A 27,144-nucleotide genomic window follows, 5' to 3' on the forward strand; every position below is an offset into this window, starting at 1 on the left:
ATGACACTTCTCCGGATACCCAGTTAATCAGAGGGTTATGGGCCTGGAGCCAGGGTAGGCCTAGGATAACCGGAAACAGCGAAGAGGAGATGACGTCCAGGATCAGCAGTTCCTTGTGTCGAGGAGCGATTAAAACAGGCAGGGGAAGAGTCTCCTGGGTCACCTGTCCTGAACTAATGCGGGAGCCATCGGCCAGAAAAACAGAAAGTCCATGAGCCTTTTCTTGTAGGGGAATATTATGCAAGCTGACGAAGGCAGAGTCAATGAAGCAGCTACATGCGCCGGAATCAATGATAGCGTTGACTGGAACCTTCCTTCCCAGGCACTGTAATGAGAAAGGGAGAGCAAGGTGGGTTGCGTTGGCAGACAGAGCGGAAAAGTTAACAGGGACTGAAGGAAAGCACTTACGCATCTTAACAGGGCAGTTGCGCACGTAGTGGCCAGGCTCGCCGCAGTACAGGCAAAGGTTCAGTTGGCGGCGGCGTGCTCGTTCTTCGGGTGGTAGTGTTGGTCGCATAAGACCGAGTTGCATGGGCTCGGAAGTGTCCATAGTGGTGCTGGGAGGATTAAGGCAGGTGGGAGGCTGGTAGCGAGAAGCAGGCATTGGCACTCTTGCGGTCATCCAGGCGGGGCGACTTGGCTGAGAGGAACGCTCGGCCCGGCGTTCACGGAGTCTGCGGTCAAGTTGAATGGCCTTGGTGATTAAATCTTCAAGGGTCTCAGGTACCCCAACTCGAGCGAGCTCATCTTTTAAGCTTTCGGAAAGGCCCAGGCGGAACTGGTGCCGGAGAGCCGCATCGTTCCAAAAAGTATCTGCGCTCCAGCGTCTAAAGTCTGTGACGTAGTCCTCGGCCGCTCTGCGACCTTGCTGGAGCGCTAGCAGGGCAGACTCAGCAGTGGCGGCCCGTTGTGGGTCATCGTATAACTGAGCCATGGCCTCAAAGAAGGCGAACAGGGTCTGCGTCTGGTCACCGTTTTCTTCGAGCAGCCGATGGGCCCAGGTCTGAGGTTCACCTTGTAGTAGAGAGACCACAAATCCCACTTTGGTGGCCTCTAAAGAAAAAGTCCGTGGTTGCAAGGCAAAATAAAGCTGGCAGGCACTACGGAAGGCCCGGAATTTAGATCGGTCTCCCGCAAATCTTTCTGGTACTGGAACTCTTGGTTCAGGTGGAAGCATTACTACCGAGGGAGCAGAGGCGGCAGATGCGGTCCTGGCAGTAGATGTAGAAGCTGTGTCGCCAGGAGCAGACAAACTTTGTACTTGTCCCTCTAGTCTTAAATAGCCTTGCTGTAGGTTCTTTACTGCTTCTGTGAGGGATGCCAGATGTTTGCAGATCTCCTCCAAGGCAGGGGTTACTCCTGCAGGCTCTGTCATGGCTGTCTGATACTGTTATGTACTGGAACGTACCTTGTAGCCAGAGCCTAGTGTGCAGGAGGAGGCCTCTCTTACAGCCCCGGCTCTGGAGCTGCTGGAGTTGGGACAGCAAGCTCGGGAGCACGGCGAGGTAGGAGTGCCTGGTGATGATAGCAGCTCGGCACCAGTGGTGGTCCTTCGGGACGGTGGTTGTAGGAGACAGCGTCTCTGGAGCTGGCACAGGCACTGGATAGCAGGAGCTGGTAAAGCAAACCGGGTTAGCAGATAATCAGGTGGGTTAGGCAAGCGTAGTCAGATTCAGGCACAGGGTCTGGTAACGATGGGCAGGAGAGCAGAGCGGAGTCAGAGCAAGCCAGGGGTCGGAGTGGAGAGGGTCGGATGGTCAGACGGAGCCGGGTCGGTTTGAGGTAACAGGTTACAACAGGTCACAAGTTTCACAGATACAATGCTGCAGATCAGACAGCAAAGTGTCACTGCAGCTGCTTGCTTTTTAAAGGCTGAGTGGCGCCAATCGCGCATTAACGCGCACGCGTGCGTTCCCGCCATCGTGCACGTGCGCGTGTATTAGGCGCATGCGCGCGCATACGAGCGCGCACATTTGGCGCACAGATGCGCGCATTTGGCTCATATCCGTGTGCATGTGGGACGCGCCTGCGCACATGAATAGGCGATTGGTGCTGATTCTGACCATCAGTAAGTGTGCGCATGCGTGCACGCCGGAGCCTATTGGCGGGTCCCTGACAGATTTGTTGAGCATGTCAGCAAATATTCATCTGCTGAAAATCCATCCCAGGGGAGATTTATCCGAGGATAAATATCCGCAGGAGTGTACACACCATAGAATCTATCCGCTGAAACCCATTTGATGGGATTTATCTGCGGATAGATTCTATGGTGTGTACGGGGCCTTACAGTATATTGCTCCAGTTTCATCACGGGCTGCAGGGCACTGCAGAAATTCCCTGCAGTAGCCTGTACTACATACAGCCAGCTCTAGTAGTCTATTCCAGGTGCTGCTCTAGTGGCTTTGCATCTGTATACTGACTTGGTTGTCCACTCAGCACCTCCACCATTCAGAGAACTTCTTGTATTTATTTTAATGACTATAAGGTGTTTTCTCATTGAATGATGCAGAGAGAACTGACAAATGATGTCACCAGCTCAGCCTCGTCCAATCAGAGAAAGCCTTATATTCATAAATAGGGGTGCAACGGATCGTCATTGATCCGTGATCCGCACGGATCAATGACTTCTGATCGGCACACACGTGATCCGTGGTGTGCCGCGGGACTGCAGAGCAAAGCGGTAAATAAACACATTGAAATTGTCTCCGCTGTTTGCACACAGCCCCGCCTGCTCCTAACCACGCTGTGATAGACAGAATACGTGTCCAATGCGCTGATGTGTTTTGTCTATTACAACGTGGGCTTAGGAGGAGGTGGGGCTGTGTACGAGCAGCATGGAGACGTTTAAACATACGGGCGGTGAGTTCAGTTGGTTTCTAGCAGAGAATGTGCTGCTGCCGTCCATCCGTTCCCCCCACACTTCTCCCTGCTGGCTCTGATAACCCCCCCCCCTCCCGTCCGTCCGTTCCCCCCCCCCCCCTCCAGCTGCAGTCCGTCCGTCCGTTCCCCCCCCCCCCCCTCCAGCTGCCTTCCGTCCGTTCGTTCCTCCTCCCCCAGCTGCCGAGTCTCCTGTCCCTGCTGCAAATAGCACACAGTGAGATGGGTGAGCTATGCTCTTCCCATCTCAACTGTGAGGACTGTTTTTGGAGCTGACAGGGTTAACAAAGAGAACCTGTCACCTTCAATTGCTATGACACAGGGAATTGTTTTCTCTTGTGTAATAGCAATAAAGTTAAATGTAAAAAAAAATAAGAAATAATAATTCAATTAATAAAAAAATAAGTAATTAAAAAGTAAAGAAGAAGAAAAATATTAAAAATAGGAAAATTATACAAAAATTTAAAAAGTAAAAACGACAAGCTACAAAAAAAAAAAAAAGTGATAATGTAATAAAAAAAAAAAAGAAGAAACAAAAAATATTTGAACTAACCGTGCCGCCCCTGCCATCCAACTGCTATTCTCCGGGAGGTGGTTCGGTTGGTGGGGAGGGGGTGCATTGCAAAACCTGGCCTTGGGGTGGCAGGGAAAGGAAATCCAGCCCTGCTGGCTGCCCTCTCACTTCTTCCACCCTGGCGAGGCGGCAATTTGGGGCACAGTGAGGCGGCAATTTGGGGCACAGTGAGGTGGCAATTTGGGGCACAGGGAGGCGGCAATTTGAGGCACAGGGAGGCGGCAATTTGAGGCACAGGGAGGCTGCAAATTTTTTTTTTGCTGATCCGAAAAATGATCCGATCCGTGACTCCTAATCCGAGGAACGATCCGAACCGTGAGTTTTTTGATCCGTTGCACCCCTATTCATAAAAAATACAAGATGTTCTCTGAATGGCGACAGTGCCAAGCGTGCAACCTTTTTCATCTGTGCCTGTCTGTAACCTGTGGTCAGAATACAATGAAAGTCACTTGAGCAGGACCCGTAAGATGTATATGTAGCCAGGCTGGGCCGATTAAAAAATGAGCACTTTAATCTTGCAAGTATTATCAAACCTTAAAGTGATTGTAAAGTCTTGTTTTTTTGACTAAAAACGAACAAAGATTTTATACTTATCTGCTCTGTTGCAGTGGATTTGCACAGAGCAGCCCAGATCCTCCTCTTCTCTTGCTATGGGGGCACCCAAGCCGAGTCACGGCTCTCTGTACCCAATCAGACACAGAGCACTGACCTGGCCCCGCTCCCTCTCTCCTGATTGGCTAGCTGATCTTGATTGAAAGCAGTGACAGCCAATGTCTCAGCCAATCGGGAGGGAGAATATCAGACGGCTGAGACTGAAGCCTTTTTAAGTGGATATAAACCCAATTAGTGAAATTTGAACTGTGCACATATATCTGCAGTATTTGTTATCTCTCTTCAAAGAGCTAAGTCTCATTGCCCTCTCCTGACCCGTTCCTCAGTTATCAGCCTGATAACTCCTGACAAATTCTCTGACACATCAGATAAAAACAGCCTGACATTTCTGTCCGGAGAGATTGCTATACATATATTAGCAGGCAGCTGGCCCTGTTACACAAGACCTCTGAGAGTCTCTGCCTATTATGAGAGGGGGGGGTGTGCCTTTCCTCCAATCAGAAATGTTCCCTATCTTGGCTGTATGCCCAGACATCACACTCTGTGTTAAACAGGAACAGAAAATCTCCTAACACGATCTGAACTTTCTAAACAGTATATAAATGCAAAGACAGCAGATATACATGTAAAACCTATGTAGGGAGATTTGGTGCATCTCTGTATATTATCTGAGGCTGTTCACTTCACTGGGTGTATGGAGGGTTTACATCCACTTTACATTAAAAAAAAAAACTTCTGCCTTTACAACTCCTTTAATGTATCATAAAGGGGGGAAAAAGGGGAAAGGGAGAAGTGGGACTTTAATTGAGGCACACTAGATAAATGTCTCCATCCCTAATCAATATATAATAAAAATGGAGGAAGTCCGGGACTTTAAATGAGTCTTGTAAGTAGAACAATAGATTGCTTGAAAAACAATTTTAATAAAATAAGCACAAGTCAGACAAATATCTTGGCCAGCAGGCTCCACATAAAAATGTAAGTTAATGTAAATTCTTAAAATAGCTACATCACAGCATGTATGATATCATCAAGCATCTAGGATAGCCTAAAGATTGAAAAGGCTGTAGGCTCGATGCGTTTCGACGATTTAGGCGCCTCATCAGGAGCAGATGCATATAATCTGGAAGAACATTATAAGAAAAAATAAAGACCAATAAAGTGTATTCAAAACTCTTAAAAGAGGGAAAAAATAAATAATTGAAAAATAGATGAAAAGGGGGACAAAAATTAAGGGTATAGAGGAGGGAAATAAACCAACCTCCTGCTTACACAGTACGCACAAAATGTGCTGGTGGCACTGTATCGGCAGCAACCATCACATATCTCTGCGGGGAGCTGAGGGGGCGTGGAAACCCAGGGGAGAGGGACACCAAAAATGAGCCTCCAGCGGGAAAGTGATGCCCACATTGGCACTGGTGACGATGCAGGGAGGGGACCTGTGAAATGTGTGGGAAGGATGTGAAAATATGTTGGGAACAAGAAAATGTATACTAATGTGTGGGCTCGTGTGTGAAGGGACTGGGGCGGTGAGAGAGAAAAAAAGGGAAGAAAATAAATTAAAAAAGAGTAAGAAAAAAGATAGAAGGGAATGGGGAAGAAGAAAGAAAGGGATAGAGGGAGGTGAGACTGAAGAGTGAGGATAGGTGTAGGTGAAAAGGACATAGAATAGCTGGGATGAAAGAAAGTGTAAAAAGGGTGGGGAAGAGTGGATCAGTGAGGGGTAACTGGCTGATAAAGAAACCAACGGAAATTACCTAATATGTGCCAATGAATGGCTAAAAATAGTGAAGTGATGATTGACCAGGCATCCGTAAGCAGCGGACAAGAAGGACACTTAAACCACGCGGGGAGCCATGGAGGAATCCGACTCATCCCAGGAGCGCAACCCCGTCACACTGGTGTGACTACAAGGGGAGGGACCCAAGTCTCGAGGGGCAGACGCCACTCATATAGAAGAGCAGCCAACCTCTCCACATGCAAGCCATCAGATGGAAAAAGGACGCTGGTGTCCAGCGTGGCACCGATGCATGACTGGACAAGCCCGCCGACCCCCCAGGAAGAACCATCGGCTAGCTGGGGGGAGGAGGGAGGGCGCCAGGGACGCATCGCAGCTCCTGGGCATTAAGAGACAAAGGGCGAATGCAACTAAAACAGCACCACCTAGTGTAAGCTAACAAAAAATATATATTTTGTTCTTTAATTAAAAAATGAATATATAATAAATGATAAATAGACATAGGGGAATCGAAATCTTAAGCAAAGGGGGGAATTGGAAATACTGCATTGATAAATAACAACAATTGTATAAGACACAAAATTATAAATGAATTTTTGTAAAAAAAAAAAAGGGAGTTTATAATCCAAATAACAAATATCTACCTATTAGCCTCCATCCCTAATTAATTGTTCATAAAGGGGGGAAAAAGGGGGAAAGGGAGAAGTGGGACTTTAAATGAGACACCCTAGATAAATGTCTCCATCCCTAATCAATATATAATAAAAATGGAGGAAGTTCGGGACTTTAAATGAGGCTTGTAAGTAGAACAATAGATTGCATTAAAAAGCAATTTTAATAAAATAAGCACGTTATACAAATATCTTGGCCAGCAGGCTCCACATAAAGATATAAGTAGGGTTGTCCCGATACCACTTTTTTAGGACCGAGTACGAGTACCGATACTTTTTTTCAAGTAGTCGCCGATACCGAATACCGATACTTTTTCTGAATTTTTTTTTTTAGGGGGAATCTTCACTTTAATTATTATCTTCAGTTAGTCATGAGAGAAAGGCAGGAGGGGGAGGGGAATGTACTGTCTGCCACCACTGGTCATAGTAACTAATGACCAGTGGTGGCAGACAGTACATTCCCCTCCCACCCTCGCCATGCTGCATATTAAAAAAAATCTGAATGGCAGTCACAGTTCATAATTAATCTTCATACACATATCACATATTACATCCGTTACTTACTATGACCAGTGGTGGCAGACAGTACATTCCTCCACCCCCCCCCCCTCCCCCTCACAGACTGGCTTTCTGATTTTTTTTAAATATGCAGCATGGCGAGGGGGAGGGGAATGTACTGTCTGCCACCACGGGTCATAGTAACTGATGTAATAAGTGTATGAAGATTATGAACTGTGAGTCACAGTTCATAATCTTCCCATATCACATCAGTAACTAACTTTGACCCGTGGTGGCAGACAGTACATTCCCCTCCCCCCCCTCGCCATGCTGCATATTAAAAAAAATCTGAATGGCAGCCAGTCATCACTGATCAAGATCATCATAATCTTAGGCATCTGACTACAGTTTTATCCGATGTATTAGTCACATGTTAGTCTTACTTGCTGCCTGCCTGGCAATGGTGCGGTGGTGGTGGCACTGACTCGTTGTTCGTTCATCCTCGGCGGCGCTGGCTCCGCCTTCTCTTCTAGCTTGAACGGCTCGGGCTCGGCTCCTCCTCCCATCCCCTCCCGCATACGGCCGTGACCCCTGAGATACGTCACGCCGCTGGGAGGGGAGCAGTGATGGACGCCCGTGATTGGCTGACGGCGCCGCGTACATGCAGATACGTGCAGCCTGAGCCATGTAAATGAAATACTCACCCAGACTCACAGTCCATCGCTGGCTCCCGTTCACTGCCCCCTCTATGCACCGCTCACCTCTATGCACCGCTCGATGAAAAAAAAAAACAAAGTATTCTATTTTGGTATCTGCAGTCTGTACTCGAGTATGAGTACTAGCGCAAATACTCGGTATCGGTCCCGATACCGATACTGGTATCGGTATCGGGACAACCCTAGATATAAGTTTACGACAATTCTTAAAATAGCTACATCACAGCATGTATGATATCATCAAGCATCTAGGATAGCCTAAAGATTGAAAAGGCTGTAGGCTCGATGCGTTTCGGCGATTTAGGCGCCTCATCAGGAGAAGATGCATATAATCTGAAAGAACATTATAAGAAAAGATAAAGACCAATAAAGTGTATTCAAAACTCTTAAAAGAGGGAAATAATAAATTGAAAAATAGATGAAAAGGGGGACAAAATTTGAGGGTATAGAGGAGGGAAATAAACCAACCTCCTACTTACACGCACAAAATATGCTGGTGGCACTGCATCGGCGGCAACCATCACATATCTCTGCCGGGAGCTGAGGGGGCGTGGAAACCCAGGGGATAGGGACACCAAAAAAGAGCCTCCAGCGGGAACGTGATGCCCACATTGGCACTGGTGACAATGCCGGTAGGGGACCTGTGAAATGTGTGGGAAGGATGTGAAAATATGTTGGGAACAAGAAAATGTATACTAATGTGTGGGCTCGTGTGTGAAGGGACTGGGGCGATGAGAGAGAATTTTTTTTTTATTTAAATTCCTTTAATGTATATTTGTTCTACTTTTTTTTTCCACCTAAAATATTTTTTCCTTTTGTAAAATTTACAGTATAATTTTTTTTTTAGATATGATTTTATAGCATAAAATCCACAATTTAAATGCTACACTCAATAGTATTTGGAAAAACTGCTACTTGCTTGGGCTTATTGTAATGGTTATATCATTATATTGATACTAAGTTACAAAAACCGGCATGCTTATTAGAATGTTGAGATATTCTGAAATGTTCTTCATTGATCTAACCCACTCAATGAGGCTTTTGCCAAAAGTCACCCGCTCTCCTCAAGGTTTCCAAAATTTTGTAAAGAGTGGTTTTGTATAAATGGATGCCTAATAATGGGATTTAAACACATTTTTCACTTGCTTAAAATATGCGGCCTCTGAGCAGAACTCTATTCCTATTTTTTTTTAGCCTTGATGGAGTTCATCTTATTGAAGAAATTCCACAAGCAGATCTGCAGGCTGTAATAAAGAAAAGTTTTGCGGTGGTAAATAGTTCAGTGTCTGAAGGGATGTCGGCAGCAATACTAGAGGTAAGAGGTATCATATGTTATATCCAAAGTAGAAAATGAATAAAGAACGCATTAAATAATGTGCACAAAGTATTTTGCAATATTGCTGAGGTGTCATTAAGCGTTCAGATGGAAGTGTACAGTAAGCATTGTCTCATTTTTTTTCTTAATACATAATTGATAGCACCAAACTGTAATTAATGACTCAGGCCCCATACACACGAGAGGATTTATCCGCAGATACGGTCCAGCGGACCGTATCCGCGGATAAATCCTCTCAAGGATTTCAGAAGATTTCTATGCGATGGCGTGTACACACCATCGCATTGAAATCCGCGCTGAAATCCTCTGGCGATGACGTGTCGCGCCGTCGCCGCTATTATGACGCGGCGACGGGCGCGACGCTGTCATATAAGGAATTCCACGCATGCGTCAAATCATTACGACGCGTGCGGGGAATCCCTTTGGACGGATGGATCCGGTGAGTCTGTACAGACGAGCGGATCCATCCGTTGGAATGGATTCCAGCAGATGGATTTGTTGTGCATGTCAGCAAATATCCGATCTGCTGGAATCCATCCCAGAGGAGATTTCTCCGCGGAAACAGATCCGCTGGCGTGTACACACCATAGGATCTATCCGCAGAAACCCATTTGCTGGGATTTATCTGCGGATGGATTCTATCGTGTGTATGGGGCCTCAGAGATACTGTTAATATAGCATGCCGGGCTTGCTAAAAATTAAGATCAGCACTTGTTAATTTAGCAAAGACCTAAAGCATAACTAAAGGCAAAACTTTTTTTTTTTTGGATGCAGTGGAGAGACACTTGTCAGTTTTTATTACTGACTGTGCTCCCGTTAAGGGAATTCACCGGCTCTATTTGTCCTGTTTACCAACATCATTGAACGTGAAAGTAAATGAAAATCTCAGATTTTGCATTGTCTCCTGAAAAGTAATAGAGTGTGCCATTCTTCCAATGGAGGCGCTAGTTCTGGTGAATTGGGGGTCCCCAAGGAATTCCCCTAATTTGCAAGGATTTCCAATCACTTCTTGTTTGGTTATGTGACAGGAAGTGAATGGAAATCTCCACAGTGGGACACAAATGGCAAAAAAAGGGGTTATAACCCTCCCTTGCTCTATCCAAAAAAGTTTTAAGCCCTGTACACACGATCGGTTTGTCTGATGAAAATGGACCGATGGACTGTTTTCATTGGACAAACCGATCGTGTGTGGGCCCCATCGGTTTGTTTTTCATCGGTGAAAAAAAATAGAACATGTTTTAAAATTTTCCTTTGGATAAAAAAACAATAGAAAAAAATGATCGTCTGTCCATCGATTAAAAATCTATGCATGCTCAGAATCAAATCGACGCATGCTCAGAAGCATTGAACTTCATTTTTCTCAGCACATCGTAGTGTTTTATGTCACCGCGTTTCGACACGGTCGGATTTTTGACCGATGGTGTGTAGGCAAGACTGATGAAAGTCAGCTTCATCGGATATCTGACGAAAAAATCCATCGGATTAGATTCCATCAGATATCCGATCGTGTGTACAGGGCTTTAGTGTTTTAAATAGACAATTCAGTTACCTCCAGGCTAGAGTATGTAATTGGGTGTTTTTACTGATAATGCTACACTGTATAGTAAATTGCACAGAGCTGCTCCTTACCGCCTCTTCTGTGATCCCCTGCCAGCGATCTTGGCTCCTGTTTTTCTGTGTCTGCCCCCATAGTCATGTGCTATGGTTCAAATGTGCAGATTTGCTCCTAAACTGGGCTGTGTGTGTCCATAGACACAGTGCAGGTTGGCCCTGCCCCTCACTCTCTGCTCCCTGGATTTGACTGACAGCAGCAGGAGTCGCTGTTCTTAGGAAAAGCCTGTGAGATCAAGAAGAGAGGAATAGAAGACCTGCAGCTGCACTGTATCTATACAGGAGTCAGGTAAGTGTTGGGGAGGGGAACACAGTGGAAGTTTTTTTTTTTTTACCTTACTGCAGAGAATGCATTGGGTTTAAAACCTTTAGACCCATTTTAACCACTTTTAGGAACAAAGATCTTGTGACTAAAGAAGAGTAGTCTGTGTGGCTGTTCAGGTCATGTGTGCCATTTCCTCACTAAATGCTGGCTGTCTTTGTATAATTCTACACACATTCTGTGATGTAATATGCTGGTTATCACCATTAAAAACAGAAGTAAGGAACATGAGCTGGCACCAAGGTTTAAGGTTCTTTTAGGCAAAAACATAGCTAGAATATATTTATATCCTGCTTGAATTTTCTATGCCCCATCATTGTCAATGTCATAGATGACTCTCTTACCACCGGTTTTGTACCAACAGTCCTCAAAACTGCCGCTATCTCCCGGTACCAAAATAACCCAACATGACTCTGGACAATTTAAACAACTTTCGACCAATATCGAACTTCCTTACCAAGATCCTTAAACGGGTTGTGGTAACTCAGCTACATAACCACCTGACCCTAAACCCCTCCAATCTGGTGTGCACAGTACAGAAACCGCCTTGGTCAAAGTCACTAATGACTTTATGTTAGCTACTGATTTTGGCTCACTAAGTGTTCTTATTCTACTGGATCTTAATTTTGCCTTTTGATACTGTAGACCACAATGTTTTAGTCTCTTGCCTTGAAACCATATTTGGAGTCTCATAATTGGGTCTATAATGGATTTAGTCATATCTTACTGATCGCTGTCACTTTGTTTCTCTTGGCGGATTATAGTCTGAAGTATGTCCAGTCAAAATCCTCAGGGCTCAATCTTGCGTCCCTTACTTTTTAGCATTCATGTTTCCACTTGACCAACTGCTTAGATCTCATGGGCTCAATTATAACTTCTATGCTGGTGACACTCAGATATACATCCACACTAAACCATATTCTACTTTGGCTGCTTCTATCCTATCTAACTGTATTTGTGATATAAAAACTTAACTGCCCCGAAATTTTGAGCAATTAAACTGTGACAAGACTGAAACCAAGCTTATTGGCACCCCTTATAAGTTCAGTCCTAATAGATGGCACTGTACTTGAGCTTCAGTATAAATTGAAAAAAACTAGGGGTGATATTTGATGCTAGCTTAACTTTTGATCCACATGTACAAAATGTTGTCAGAACATCCTTTTTTTTACTTGAGAAACATTGCTCAGCTGCGTCCTATGCTATTATACACTCTAGCTGAAAAGCTGATCCATACATTTGTGTTCTCCTGACTTGACTATTGCAATGCTCTACTTGCTGGTAGTATCTAAATCCACTATTAATCAGCTACAATATGTTTAACGTTCTGCAGCCAGAATCCTGACTAGGTCTGGTATAAGTGATCATATTACCCCTATCCTGGAAGTCCTTGCACTGGCTAGCCCTCAGGTTTCTCATAGACTTTAACCACTTTCCGACCAGCGGCTGTCATTATACTGTGGCTCATCTCCGCAAATCGCATAGGTGTACGTCGGCACCTTTAAGGGCGATAGCAGGCACGCGCACCTGCTGCACGATCGGGAACCTGATGCGTGCCTTGTTATGGCTATAATTGTACTTTTATTTTCCAAACTGTTTTGGTTTCTGTCCCCTAGATAGTAGGCACACCTCTCAACATTAATTGATTATTTTTTTGGGGGCAGATCCTAACACCCAGCATAGCAAAGACGTCCGGCTTCCGTGGCGATCTTGGGATGTGGCTGGTCTCCTGATCTGTACCATTTGCCGTGCTCCCCTTTCATTTCCATGGGGACCGCTTCCATGTGGCTGGATCATTTACGTGCGACGTCACTCCACCGCTCATGCGTGTGACGTCACCATTCGCGCATGTGCAGTGTGGAGGTGCGAAGCGAGTCTGGCTCAGGAAATTTAACACACCTGCTCCCTATTCAAACTTGAGACCTTGTGACACTAACGAGTCGCATGACATACGGGAGGGAAAATGGCTAATTGGGCCCAATTTGGACATTTTCACTTAGGGGTGTACTCACTTTTGTTGCCAGCGGTTTAGACATTAATGGCTGTGTGTTGTTATTTTGAGGGGACAGCAAATTTTCACTGTTATACAAGCTGTACATTCACTACTTTACATTGTAGCAAAGTGTAATTTCTTAAGTGTTGTCACATGAAAAGATATAATAAAATATTTACAAAAATGTGAGGGGTGTACTCACTTTTGTGAGATACTATAACTATGTGTGAAAAAAAGCTAAATATGAAGAATGCTTTCAGAAATACAATTTTAATAGTTTATTTTTATCAATTAACAAAATGGAAAATAAATGAACAAAAGAGAAATCCAGACAAATCAACATTTCGTGTGACCACCCTTTGCCTTCAAAACAACATTGATTCTTCTAGGCAATGAAATCATACAAAAGTGTTGCTCTGCTCTATCTCTAAGTTAAAAGAATAAATACCATACTCAAACCACCTCATTAAATGAATTCAGACTTGTCAATAATATCACAACTCTTGTCCTGTGCTAACACTATGTTATAACAGCAAGTGAAGACACGCAATCCCTCACTCGTACAACGCTTATACAAAATAAATCCGTAAAATGACATGTGCTGTAAACAAATAATCACACTTCAATACAATCTTGCCAAACATAAAACTTGTGTTAATTAGTGAATAAATACCAGTCCTCAAACAAAAGTTCTTAGACAGTTTCAAAACAACTTCAATCAAGTTTAAAGCAGTGAATCTGAAATCCAAAGTCACACTCCGTGAAATATAAATCAATGATGACTTCCTGTGATGATCCCTCCACCACTCGGTAGGATTTCTTACTCACCAGAGATGTTTGCCTGTCTTGCTATAGACCAGACTTACAAAGCATGTCTCTTCCCTCCTGATGGGAATCACATGAGGTTATTATTATTATTTCGGATTTATATAGCACTAACAGTTTGCGCAGTACAAGATAAAGGTAGATAATGCAGCAACAATACAACTCAATACAAGAGGGTTAGGAGGGCTTGGTATCTGGCAACTTACAATAGGGAGGGGCTAGTGGAACAAGAGCTAATTAAAAAAGCTAATAAAAAAAAGAGATGCGTTTTCAGGGATCGCCTAAAAGTCGGCAGAGTAGGAGATAGCTGGCCAGATTGTGGTAAGGAGTTCCAGAGGATGGGAGAGGCTCTGGATAAGTCATGGAGATGAGCATGGGAGGAGCAGACAAGAGAGCTAGAGAGCAGGAGGTCTTGGGCAGAGCTAAGAGGACAGTGTGGGTGATATTTGGAGACAAGATTGGTGATGTAGCTTGGGACAGAGTTGTAGATGTTGTAGTTGTATGTTGTTAATATTTTGAATTTTATTAATTGGGCAATGCAGTGATTGGCAGAGAGGGGTGGCGGACACTGAGCGGTTGGTAAGGTCCCCATACATACTAGGGGGAGTACAACTGGGGGGATCCGTAGTGGAGAAGGATCTGGGGGTTTTAGTTGATCATAAGCTCAATAATAGCCTGCAATGCCAAGCTGCGGTTTCCAAAGCGAGCAAAGTCCTTTCTTGTATTAAGAGAGGTATGGACTCCAGAGAGAGAGATATAATTTTGCCCCTGTACAAATCATTAGTAAGGCTGGGTTCACACTACGGTTTTCCCGTCCGTCAGCCGCATACGATTTCAGTATTGAAAACGTACGGGCCCGGACGGGAAAACGTAGAGATAGACAATGCATTGCAAATCGTATGCACTCGGATGCATCCGGGTGCGTACGATTTGCTGGCAAAACGTTTTTTAAACGTACGCAAAACCGTGTTCAACCACGGTTTTGCGGTCGTTTTTAAAACAGTATGGCAACCGCATACGTTTTCCTTTAACATTAATGTTAATGGAAAACGCACATATGTGCGGTGCCATACGTTCCCGTCCGTTTCAGCCGCATACGTTTTTTCATATAAATCGTATGCGGCTGACGGACGGGAAAACCGTAGTGTGAACCCAGCCTAAGACCTCATCTGAAATATGCAGTTCAGTTTTGGGCCCCAGTTCTCAAAAAGGATATCTGGGAACTGGAGAAAGTGCAGAGAATGGCAACCTAACTGATAAGAGGCATGGAGGAGCTCAGCTATGAGGAAAGATTAGAGGAACTGAATTTATTCTCTCTTGAGAAGAGGAGATTAAGGGGGGATATGATCAACATGTACAAATATATAAGGGGTCCATATAGTGAACTTGGTGTTGAGTTATTCACTTTACGGTCATCACTGAGGACAAGGGGGCACTCTTTACGTCTGGAGGAAAAAAGATGTTATCTCCAAATACAGAAAGGTTTCTTCACAGTAAGAGCTGTGGAAATGTGGAACAGACTCCCTCCAGAGATGGTTCTGGCCAGCTCAGTAAAGTGCTTTAAGAAAGGCCTGGATTTTTTCCTAAATGTACATAATATAACTGGGTACTAACATTTGTAGGTAAAGTTGATCCGGGGAATATCCAATTGCCTCTCGGGTGATCAGAAAGCAATTTTTTTCCCTGCTGTAGCAAATTGGATCATGCTTTGCTGAGTGTTTTTGCCTTCCTCTGGATCAACTGTGGGTATAGAATTGGGTATATGGGATTGTACGATTTTTTTTTTTTATATGGTTGAACTGGATGGTCTTGTGTCTTTTTTCAACCTCATTAACTATGAGTCTGCAGCAGCATTCACATTCATGATAGAGGTGTTGGTGCTAAAAAAGTTTATTTTTTCAGCGCCAACACTTTTACATTTTTCTTTTTCAAATATTTTATTGAGAATTTCACAGTACATGTTATTAATGCAGATTTTGAAAACAAATAAGATAGACAGGTATAGGTAGTATATTTGATTTTTTTTTATACAGTTCAGTGTTTACACTTTCTTAAAGGGGCAGCTATGTTTTAAAACAATACACTAGGCTCCATTTTCAACCCACTCATTATCAGCATTCATGATAGACTGAAGAGGGGAAAGCCTGTGAAAAGGTAGGCCTATGAGGAGGGAGTTGCAATAGTCAAGGCGTGGATCTTTGAACCGAGACTCCTCCACTATCAATGTGCTCAGCGGGCTCTAATCCACCCCCTCCCCCCGATGGATAGATGGATTGGTCAACCATTCGGGTGGAGTCAGGGGCAGGGCCAACGGGGGCGTCAAAATTACGTTTCGCCTAGGGTGTCAGAAATTCTTGCACCAGCAGTCACAGGGAGGGGGGCATCGAGAGAAGGGCTGCAGGAGCTAGAATATGTTACATATTCCCAAAGGTAAACTTATCCTTTAAAGTGGTAGTAAACTCTGTACTACCACTCTTACCTACAATTACCTATAATAAGGCTTACGTGTAGGTACTGTGAATATCTCCTAGACTCACACCGTTTAGGAGATATTCAGAGTGCATGCAGCCGATGACATAATCGGGGCATGCGCTCTGAAGGTCAGGCTTACAGTCCTGGACCTTCAGAGCCCATGCCGGAAGCGGCGGCCGCGAACCGACCGGGGGAAGATGTCAGCCCTCTCAGCATTTACATTGTGGAGTGGGAGGGCTTTGTTCAAGGTAAGTTTCTCTGTATTTTTTTTTTTTTTTAACCACTTGCCGTCCGCCGTATGCAGAATGACGGGCGGGAAGTGGTTCTGTTATTCTGACTGGGCGTCCAGCAGGAAAACATGTCGGCGCGCGCCCATTGCGAGTGCCGCATGTCAGTCTGACATGCCGCATCTACGATCGTGATGAAAATCCTCTGTCAGAGGCTTCTTACCACATGATCAGCTGTGACCAATCACAGCTGATTATCGCATAAACCAGGAAGTGCCGGTAAACGTCATTTCTCGGTTCGCACTGACAGGGAGAGCCAATCGGCAGCTCTCCCTGTCGGGGGGGGGGGGGATGTGCTGATAATCAGCACATTGATTATCAGCACCGCCCCCTCTGTTCTGCCAATCACATGCCAATCAGTGCCCAGCAGTGTCCCCACAATAAAGTGTGCCAGTGTCCACCACAGTGCCAATCAGTGCCCACCACAGTGCCAATCAATACCCAGCAGTAACACCTGTCAGTTATCTATCAGTACCTCATCATCAATGCTGGCCATCAGTGTCACCTGTCAGTGCCAATTAGTACTGCCTATCAGTGCCCATCACAGCCGCCTGTCAGTGCCCATCAGTGCTGCATATCAGTGCCACCTATTGGTGCACATCAGTGCCCATCAATTCTAAATAACAGTGCCAACTCATCAGTGCCGCCTCATCGGTGCCCGTCGGTGAAGGGGAAAAAAACTTTTTTATGACAAAAACTAAGAAAAACATATTTTTTTTCAAAAATGTTGGTCTTTTTTAGTTTGTTTAGCAAAAAATTAAAACCCCAGAGGTGATCAAATACCACCAAAAAAAAGCTCTATTTGTGGAAAGAAAGTGATAAAAATTTAGTTTGGGTACAGTGTAGCTTGACCGCGCAATTTTCATTCAAAGTGTGAGGAATGGCCGAAAGTGCCTGGTATTGAAGTGGTTAAACATCAGCGGTTTATAACTGCTTTAACCACTTGCCGACCGTGCACCGCCGTTCTACGTCGGCAAGTTGGCTCTGCTGGGCGAGAGCACGTAGTATAACGTCCTCTCTCTCAGCCGCCACTAGGGGCGCGCGCGCCCCCCGCTCGCCCCCGACTCCCGTGCGTGTGCCCGGCGGGCGCGATCGCCGCCGGGCACACGCGATCGCTCGTTACAGAGCGGGGACACACACAGCTCCCGGTCCTGTCAGCGGGGGAAACGCTGATCTTCTGTTCATACAATGTATGAACAGAGGATCAGTGTTTCCCCTAGTGAGGCCACCCCCCCCCACAGTAAGAACACACAAGGGACATGCTTAACCCCTTCCCCGCCCCCTAGTGTTAACCCCTTCTATGCCAGTGGCATTTTTATAGTAATCCAATGCATTTTTATAGCACTGATCGCTATAAAAATGCCAATGGTCCCAAAAATGTGTCCGAAGTGTCCGCCATAATGTCGAAATACCGGAAAAAAAATCGCTGATCGCCGCCATTACTAGTAAAAAAAATATATTAATAAAAATGACATAAAAATACCCCCTATTTTGTAAACGCTATAACTTTTGCGCAAACCAATCAATAAACGCTTATTGCGATTTTTTTTTTACGAAAAATAGGTAGAAGAATACGTATCGGCCTAAACTGAGGAAAAAAAATGTTTTTTTATATATTTTTGGGGGATATTTATTACAGCAAAAAGTAAAAAATATTAATTTTTTTCAAAATTGTCTCTCTATTTTTGTTTATAGCACAAAAAATAAAAAAAGCAGAGGTGATCAAATACCACCAAAAGAAAGCTCTATTTGTGGGAAAAAAAGGACGCCAATTTTGTTTGGGAGCCACGTCGCACGACCGCGCAATTGTCTGTTAAAGCGACGCAGTCCCGAATCGCAAAAAGTACTCTGGTCTTTGGGCAGCAATATGGTCCGGGGGTTAAGTGGTTAAATACTGTTTTTGATATTTGTTTCCCTATGTGTGAGCGCCTGGCATTTTATGGGTTATTAGGACCAACAATATGTTTGATTTTAAAGCGGTATCAAGCCCAAAACAAAAAATATAACGTGTTGCAGCGTACCAATTATTAATGTGGTGGCTTCATTAATTTGACCTTTTTAGGCTCTTTTCCCTCTGTTTTCAACCGGTGATCTGATCAATAACACACTTATTGTCTGAGGGTGTCTGCATTCTAAATGTAGTAAATGCAGACATCTTTGGACAGCAGAATTGTCATTTTAGAGGTAGGGGAGTGTTGGATATACTAGCAGATTTCGATATTCTATCAGATTTAAAGGGGTTGTAAAGGTAAAAAAAATGTTTCCCTAAATAGCTTCCTTTACCTCAGTGCAGTCCTTCTTCACCTACCTCATCCTTCGATTTTTCTTTTAAATGTCCTTATTTCTTCTGAGAAATCCTCACTTCCTGTTCTTCTGTCTGTAACTCCACACAGTAATGGGAGGCTTTCTCCCTGGTGTGGAGAAAGCCTCCTGAGGGGGAGGGGGCAAGCAGGAGTGTCAGGACGCCCACTAACACACAGCTCCTTTCTCTATCTGCAAAGTAGAGAGCGTCCTGACTTGCCTGCTTTCCCCCTCCCCCTCAAGAGGCTTTCTTCACACCAGGGAGAAAGCCTTGCATTACTGTGTGTAGTTACAGACAGAAGAACAGGAAGTGAGGATTTCTCAGAAGAAATAAGGATATTTAAAAGCAAAATGGAAGGATGAGGTAAATGAAGGAGGACTGCACTACGGTAAAGGAAGCTATTTAGGGTATTTTTTTTTACCTTTACAACCCCTTTAAGCTAAGCGCCAGCTAACACTGTTTAACTACTTGCCGACCAGCAAGTTCTACGGCGGCAGGTCCGCTCCCCTGCGCGACAGCCCGTAGCTCTACGTCACCTCGCAAAGCGGGCACTAGGGGCACGTGCGCGCCCCCGCTCGTCCCTGATCCCGACGCGCGTGCAATCACCGCCGGGCACCCGCGATCACTCGTTGTGTGTAAACACACAGCTCCGGTCCTGTCAGGGGAGAAATGCCTGACCGTCTGTTCATACAATGTATGAACAGCGATCAGTCATTTCCCCTAGTGAGTTCACCCCCCCTACAGTTAGAACACACCCAGGGAACATACTTAACCCCTTCCCTGCCCCCTAGTGTTAACCCCTTCCCTGCCAGTGGCATTTTTATAGTAATCAATGCATTTTTATAGCACCGATCGCTAAAAAAATTACAATGGTCCCAAAAATGTGTCAAAAGTGTCCAAAGTGTCCGCCATAATGTTGCAGTACCGAAAAAAAATCGCTGATCGCCGCCATTACTAGTGAATTTTTTTTTTTATTAATAATAATAATAATAATAATGCCATAAAACTACCCCCTATTTTGTAAACGCTATAACTTTTGTGAAAACCAATCAATAAACGCTTATTGCGTTATTTTTTTCTTCGAAAAATATGTATAAGAATACGTATCGGCCTAAACTGAGGAAAAAAATCGTTTTTTTATATATTTTTGGGGGATATTTATTATGGTAAAAAGTAAAAAATATTCTTTTTTTTTCAAAATTGTCGCTCTGTTTTTGTTTATAGCGCAAAAAATAAAAACCGCAGAGGTAATCAAATACCAACAAAAGAAAGCTCTATTTGTGGGAAAAAAGGACGCCAATTGTGTTTGGGAGCCACGTCGCACAACCGCGCAATTGTCAGTTAAAGTGACGCAGTGCCGAATCGCAAAAAGTGCTCTGGTCTTTGACCAGCAATATGGTTCGGGGCTTAAGTGGTTAAGCAGTTACAGCAACAGTTTTTTTTTTCCTGTTGGGGATAAGAGTCGGTTCACACTAGGGCGACACGACTTCCAGCGCGACTTTCAGAGGCGACTCCGACACGACTTGAACATGAACCACAGGGCGATCTGGGGCGATTTACAACACAACTTGAAGTCGTCTCCAGGACAGGAGACTTTCCAGTGGCCAATCAAGCAACAATCAGCTCTAGGGGAGGGAGGGGCAGGGAGGGGGGCAGGAGAGGTTTGCCTGAGAAATGTATGTTATCTTCCTGGAAAGTCGCTTCAGTTAAGACAGTGATCCGGCTTCTGAGGCGACTTCCATTGAAATCAATGGGTACAAATCGCCTACAAGTCGGATTGAAGTAGTACAGGAACCTTTTCTGAAGTCGGATCGCCTTGAGTCGTGTGTATTAACCACTTCCCGACGGCCGTACGAATATGTGCGGCCGCAGGGTGGTTCTAAATCTCTGACAGGACGCATATATGCGTCCTCCGCTCTTCCAGGCCACTAGAGGGCGCGCGAGCGCCACCGGCGTCACGCGCGTGCCCGCCGCATTCCTGTGATACCGATGCGCGTGCCTTGCGGCCGCGATGTCCGCCAGGCACTTGCGATCGGTGGTTACAGGGACAAGGACATGGATCTCTGTGTGTAAACACAGAGATCCATGTCCTGTCAGGGGAGAGAGGACACCGATCTGTGTCTCTTGTACATAGGGACACAGCATAGGTCACCTCCCCCAGTCACCCCCCTCCCCCCACAGTTAGAACACACCCAGGGAATACATTTAACCCCTTCCATGTCCCCCTAGTGTTAACCCCTTCACTGCCAGTCACATTTATACAGTAATCGGTGCATTTTTATAGCACTGATCGCAGTATAAATGTGAATGGTGTCAAAAGTGTCCGATGTGTCCGCCATAACGTCGCAGTCCCAATAAAAATCGCAGATCGCCGCCATTTCTAGTAAAAAAAAAATAATAAAAATTTATAATTCTGTCCCCTATTTTGTTGGCGCTATAACTTTTGCGCAAACCAGTCGCTTATTGCGTTTTTTTTTTTTTTTACCAAAAATATGTAGAAGAATACGTATCGGCCTAAACTGAGAAAAAAATGTTTTAAAAAAAAAATGGGCTATTTATTAAAGTAACAAGTAAAAAATATTGACTTTTTTTCAAAATTGTCGCTGTTTTTGTTTATAGCGCAAAAAATAAAAACCGCAGAGGTGATCAAATACCAACAAAAGAAAGCTCTATTTGTGGGAAAAAAAGGACGCCAATTTTGTTTGGGAGCCACGTTGCACGACCGCGCAATTGTCAGTTAAAGCGACGCAGTGCCGAATCGCAAAAAGTGCTCTGGTCTTTGACCAGCAATATGGTTCGGGGCTTAAGTGGTTAAGCAGTTACAGCAACAGTTTTTTTTTTCCTGTTGGGTATAAGAGTTGGTTCACACTAGGGCGACACGACTTCCAGCGCGACTTTCAGAGGCGACTCCGACACGACTTGAACATGAACCACAGGGCGATCTGGGGAGATTTACAACACAACTTGAAGTCGTCTCCAGGACAGGAGACTTTCCAGTGGCCAATAAAACAACAATCGGCTCTGTGGGGGGGAGGGAGAGGTTTGCCTGAGAAATGTATGTTATCTTCCTGGAAAGTCGCTTCAGTTAAGACAGTGATCCGACTTCTGAGGCGACTTCCATTGAAATCAATGGGTACAAATCGCCTACAAGTCGGATTGAAGTAGTACAGGAACCTTTTCTGAAGTCGGATCGTCTTGAGTCGTGTGTATTAACACTGCTCCCATTCACTTCCATTGTTTTTCTCTACAGCGCGACTTAGGACGACTTGAGGCGACATGAAGTCGGATCGCAAGTCGCCCCAGTGTGAACCGGCTATAAAGGTTTTACATAAATATTATTATTATTATTATTATTATTATTATTATACACGATTTATAAAATTAAATAATATAAAAATTAAATAAATAAAAATGATAAATAAAATAAATAAATAAAAGCTGACCATTTATGAGCACCCATGTCAGTGGTAAATGGTTTGTCTCTGTCCCCCAAACTGTTACACCTGCAGGGTGGATTTTTCTGTGGAAAGAAAACAGACTTACTAAAAGAAAGAAAACCTAAAAAAGAAAACGAATGCATTACATCTGAGAACTTTGTAAGCTAAAATTTATGAAAGGTTTGCTTTTGGGTTTAATACCGCATTACGTATTACACACCACTGAAGTACTTGGACTGACAATCACCAATACATTTGGATTGGAAGTCGAAGCATAAGGCAGTTTAATGTGCAAATATGAAATGCAGTCTCTTTTCCAGCATAAAACAAATTACCCAGGAATGTATCAAAGCCATCACATTCCACATGCTACGCCTCCATCTAGAACACAGTAGTTGATGCCTTGTTTACTGGCAAAGACAAATGAATGCTTGTCAAGCTTTGTAGTGGGTTCCGTTTGCTTTTATGACGGGATTGTAGGCAGAGTTGATGTGAAAATGTATGCATATGGTGCGTTCAGCTTTTAAACTTGTTTATAATGTAGAATAGGGAACATAAGTAACGTATGGGTGGGAGTTTAACCACTTGGTTTCCAGCCCATAGTCAAAATACGTCCTGTTTTTAAAGATGGATATCTTAGTAACGGCAGCAGCTGCTGCCACAACTGAGGTATCCATCTTTAGTGCCGACGGTCCTGTACACGATAACGGCGGTCTCTGCGGCGGATTCGCCGCGAGATCGCCGTTATCGGTGGCGGCAGAGGGGCCCCGCCGCTGTCCCGCGCCCTCCGCCGCTTACCGGAGCCGTTGGTAGCGGCGGAGGGGATCGCGACCATCCGGCAGCTGAGCGGGGACGAGACTGAAGGAAAAATCTCCTTCGCCCGTCCCCCATAGCTCTGCTGGGCGGAAGTGACGTCAAAACGTCAGTCCCGCCCAGCCTCTTAAAGAGACATTTTTTTTTTTTGTCATTTGAAAAAATTACATTTCCAAAATTTTTTTTTTTTTTTTGCATTTAAGCCCAAATATGAGATCTGAGGTCTTTTTGACCCCAGATCTCATATTTAAGAGGACCTGTCATGCTTTTTTCTATTACAAGGGATGTTTACATTCCTTGTAATAGGAATAAAAGTGATAATTTTTTTATTTATTTTTATTTCAGTGTTAAAAATTGTAAAATAACTAAAAATAAATGCGAAAAGCAAAAAAAAAATTTTTTAAAGCGCCCCGTCCCGACGAGCTCGCGCGTAGAAGCGAACGTATACGCGAGTAGCGCCGACATATGAAAACGGTATTCAAACCACACAAGTGAGGTATCGCCGCGATCGTTAGAGCGAGAGCAATAATTTTAGCCTAAGGCCGGGTACACACGGACAAACATGTATGGTGAAAGCGGTCCGTCGGACCGTTTTCACCATACATGTCTGCCAGAGGGCTTCTGTACGATGGTTGTACACACCATCGTACAGAAGTCCGCGCGTAAACAATACGCGGGGCGTGTCCGCGGTGTCGCCGCGTCGATGACGCGGTGTCGCCGCGACAATGACGCGGCGACGTGGGCGGCCCGCCTTTAAAATGCTTCCACGCATGCGTCGAAGTCATTCGACGCATGCGAGGGACGGCGGGCGCCTGGACATGTACGGTAGGTCTGTACTGACGACCGTACATGTCCGAGCGGGCTGAATTCCAGCGGGCTGTTTTAAAACAAGTCCAGGAATATTTGTCTGCTGGGAAAAGGCCCGGCGGGCAAATGTTTGCTGGAATTCGGCCCGCTCGCGCCCACACACGACCAAACATGTCTGCTGAAACTGGCCTGCGGGCCAGTTTCAGCAGACATGTTTGGTCGTGAGTATGGGGCCTTAGGCCTACTCTGTAACTCAAAAAATGCAACCTGTAGAATTTTTTAAACGTCGCCTATCAAGATTTTTAAGGGTAAAAGTTTGACGCCATGCCACGAGCGGGCGCAATTTTTAAGTGTGACATGTTGGGTATCATTTTACTCGGCGTAACATTATCTTTCACAATATATAAAAAAATTGGGCCAAATTTATTGTTGTCTTATTTTTTAATTTAAAAAAGTGAATTTTTTCCAAAAAAAGTGCGCTTGTAAGACCGCTGCGCAAATACGGTGTGACAAAAAGTATTGCAATGACTGCAATTTTATTCTCTAGGGTGTTAGAAAAAAATATATATATAATGTTTGGGGGTTTTAAGTAATATTATAGCAAAAAAAACTGTTTTAGTCTCGTAAACACTGAATCTGAAAAACAGGCTCAGTAACGAAGTGGTTAAGTGCTGTGACATTAGCTGCCACATTTAAGTACTTTTCCTCGGTCTACTTGTACAATGCCCTGTGTTTGTTATTGGCTTCGCCCATAGATGTTATTTTTGCAGATAGCATACAGGAACCCATAACAGCTGAGACGCATTCATCTTTGGCTGACCAAAGTAATGATCTTTGTTTGCTATGGGTTTCTGCACTTTGCTTGTTAGCCTAAGTAAATCAGCCCTGTAGCATTGGGCCATTCACTACTATAAGCAGCAGTTATTTCATACTCCAAGCTTGAAAGCTCTTGATGCTAAATGCAATTTTTATTCTACAATAGTTTTTTTTTTTATTATTGACTACATTTCAGTATTATATTTACTTTGAAGGTTATCCATTAAATGTTCTTCTTTTTAATAAAAAAAAAAAATCTGTCTAAAGGTCATAAAATATTAGTTGCCATAGAGATACTTCCATAATGCAGTAAGGGACTGTTCAGAAATCGAGATTTGATTGAGCAGTGCCTTCCTGCTGCCAGGTGGAAGTATGCGAGATGATACCACACTAGGTGTTAATACCTTCAATCTCTTCTAAATGCCAGATGCTTTACACTGATACTGAAACATCAATAAGCCCAGCCGCTTTCTCAACTGCTCAGTCCACTTTACTGTATCCAGCCTGTAAGATCCTTGCCCTGGTATAATTAGCAGTATGTAAGTTTACTGCTGTAGCATCTGCTGGTGATTTTAGAGTCCAGCAGGGAACCTAAATCAGTGTGCAAGGCATCAAAGTATGGTACATTTCCAAAGCTAAAATCTGAGTGGGATATAAGTCATCTCCAGTCTAACGGCTCTGAACTAAAAGATATCATCTGTTACAGTGGGGACACCAAATATCTGTTAGAAAGCTGTTAATCACATATAAAGAGTCGCTGAGCAAAGCTTTCATCGCAGGTTCTATCCTGTATTTTTTCACATTATAGGCATAGACTGCCTTTAGAGTAGATTTATCATTACTGGATGTCATTACCTTTTCTAAAGCACAAAGTATCATAAACACTTGCCATCGTTTGGATCACATAAACTAAAACATGATTTTTTTTTCTTTTTAGTTCATATTTTAGTGCTGCTGATCTCCTGTAGCCTATTTCATCCACTTCCTGTCTATATGCACGTGATCCAGAGCACATTAAAGCGGAGGTTCACCGGTACAATATACCTTTTCCCCTTCGCTTCATGCTTGTTTTGTCTAGGGGAATCGGCTAGTTGTTTTAAAATATGAGCTGTACTTACGGTTTACGAGATGCATCCTCTCCGTCGCTTCCGGGTATGGGCTGCGGGACTGGGTGTTCCTATTTTGATTGACAGTCTTCCAAGAGGCTTCCGACGGTCGCATCCATCGCGTCACGATTTTCCGAAAGAAGCCGAACGTCGGTGCGCAGGCGCAGTATAGAGCCGCACCGACGTTCGGCTTCTTTCGGCTACTAGTGACGCGATGGATGCGACCGTCGGAAGCCTCTCGCAAGACTGTCAATCAAGAAGGAACGCCCGCTCTCGAAGACCCATACCCGGAAGCCGACGGAGAAGATGCATCTTGAAAACGGTAAGTACAGCTCATATTTTAAAACAAATAGCCGATTCCCCTAGACAAAATGAGCATGAAGCTAAGGGGATTGTTTAAAAAAATATATTAATGGGTGAACTCCCGCTTTAATGCTATAGACCAGCTTTTCTGATAGGGACAACAGAGGATCATGCACACACAGTGTCATCACAGTTGTTTGTAGTCTCCCTCAGTAGAGAGAGCATGTGACAATGTAGGCGTGCAATTGAAAGCCAGTGGACGTCTCCATGAATAAAAGTACCTAAACAAGGACCTTTACAGTGGGTCTCAAGGTATTTTTAAGTTGCATATTTAAAGAGCTAGTAAACCGCATCCTTTCGGGGAAAAAAAACAAACCTGCAAGACAATGGCATAATGTGCTAGTATACATCGCATACATGCTCAGAACCAATGTTAACCACTTGATCACTGGGCACGTAAACCCCCTTATTAACCAGACCAATTTTCAGCTTTCGGTGCTCTCACAATTTGAATGACAATTACTCAGTCATACAACACTGTACCCAAATGAAATGTTCGTCCTTTTTTTCACACAAATAGAGCTTTCTTTTGGTGGTATTTAATCACTGTTGGGTTTAAAAAATTTTGTGCTATAAGAGAAAAAAGACTGAAAATTCTGTAGAAAAAATGAATTTTTCTTTGTTTCTGTTAAAAAATTTAGCAAATTTCGTATTTTTTCTACAATCTTTTACATAAATGTGAAAGATGAAGTTACGCCGAGTAAATAGATACCCAACATGTCGCCCTTCAAAATTGCACACGCTCGTGGAATGGCGCCAAACTTTGCTACTTAAAAATCCCTATAGGCGACGTTGCAGGGTATTGTGGGGTATTGCAGAGTATTGTGGGGTATTGCAGAGTATTGTGGGGTATTGCAGAGTAGTGTGGGGTATTGCAGAGTAGTGTGGGGTATTGCAGAGTAGTGTGGGGTATTGCAGAGTAGTGTGGGGTATTGCAGAGTAGTAGCTATCAGCGGCGATTTACCGTG

General features: G+C 44.2%; 1 protein-coding gene across 3 annotated transcripts in view; it reads left to right on the forward strand.

Annotated features, from left to right (window-relative positions):
* Positions 1 to 27,144, forward strand: part of GLT1D1 (glycosyltransferase 1 domain containing 1) — a 200,049-nt gene that overhangs the window by 125,925 nt on the left and 46,980 nt on the right. For all 3 annotated transcript variants that reach the window (XM_040347374.1, XM_040347369.1, XM_040347371.1), the window contains one exon: positions 8,881 to 9,001. In XM_040347374.1, the coding sequence (XP_040203308.1) occupies positions 8,881 to 9,001 (121 nt within the window). The remainder of the gene's footprint in view (positions 1 to 8,880; positions 9,002 to 27,144) is intronic.

Source organism: Rana temporaria, chromosome 1 (genome assembly GCF_905171775.1).
Source record: "Rana temporaria chromosome 1, aRanTem1.1, whole genome shotgun sequence".
NCBI lineage: Eukaryota > Metazoa > Chordata > Amphibia > Anura > Ranidae > Rana > Rana temporaria.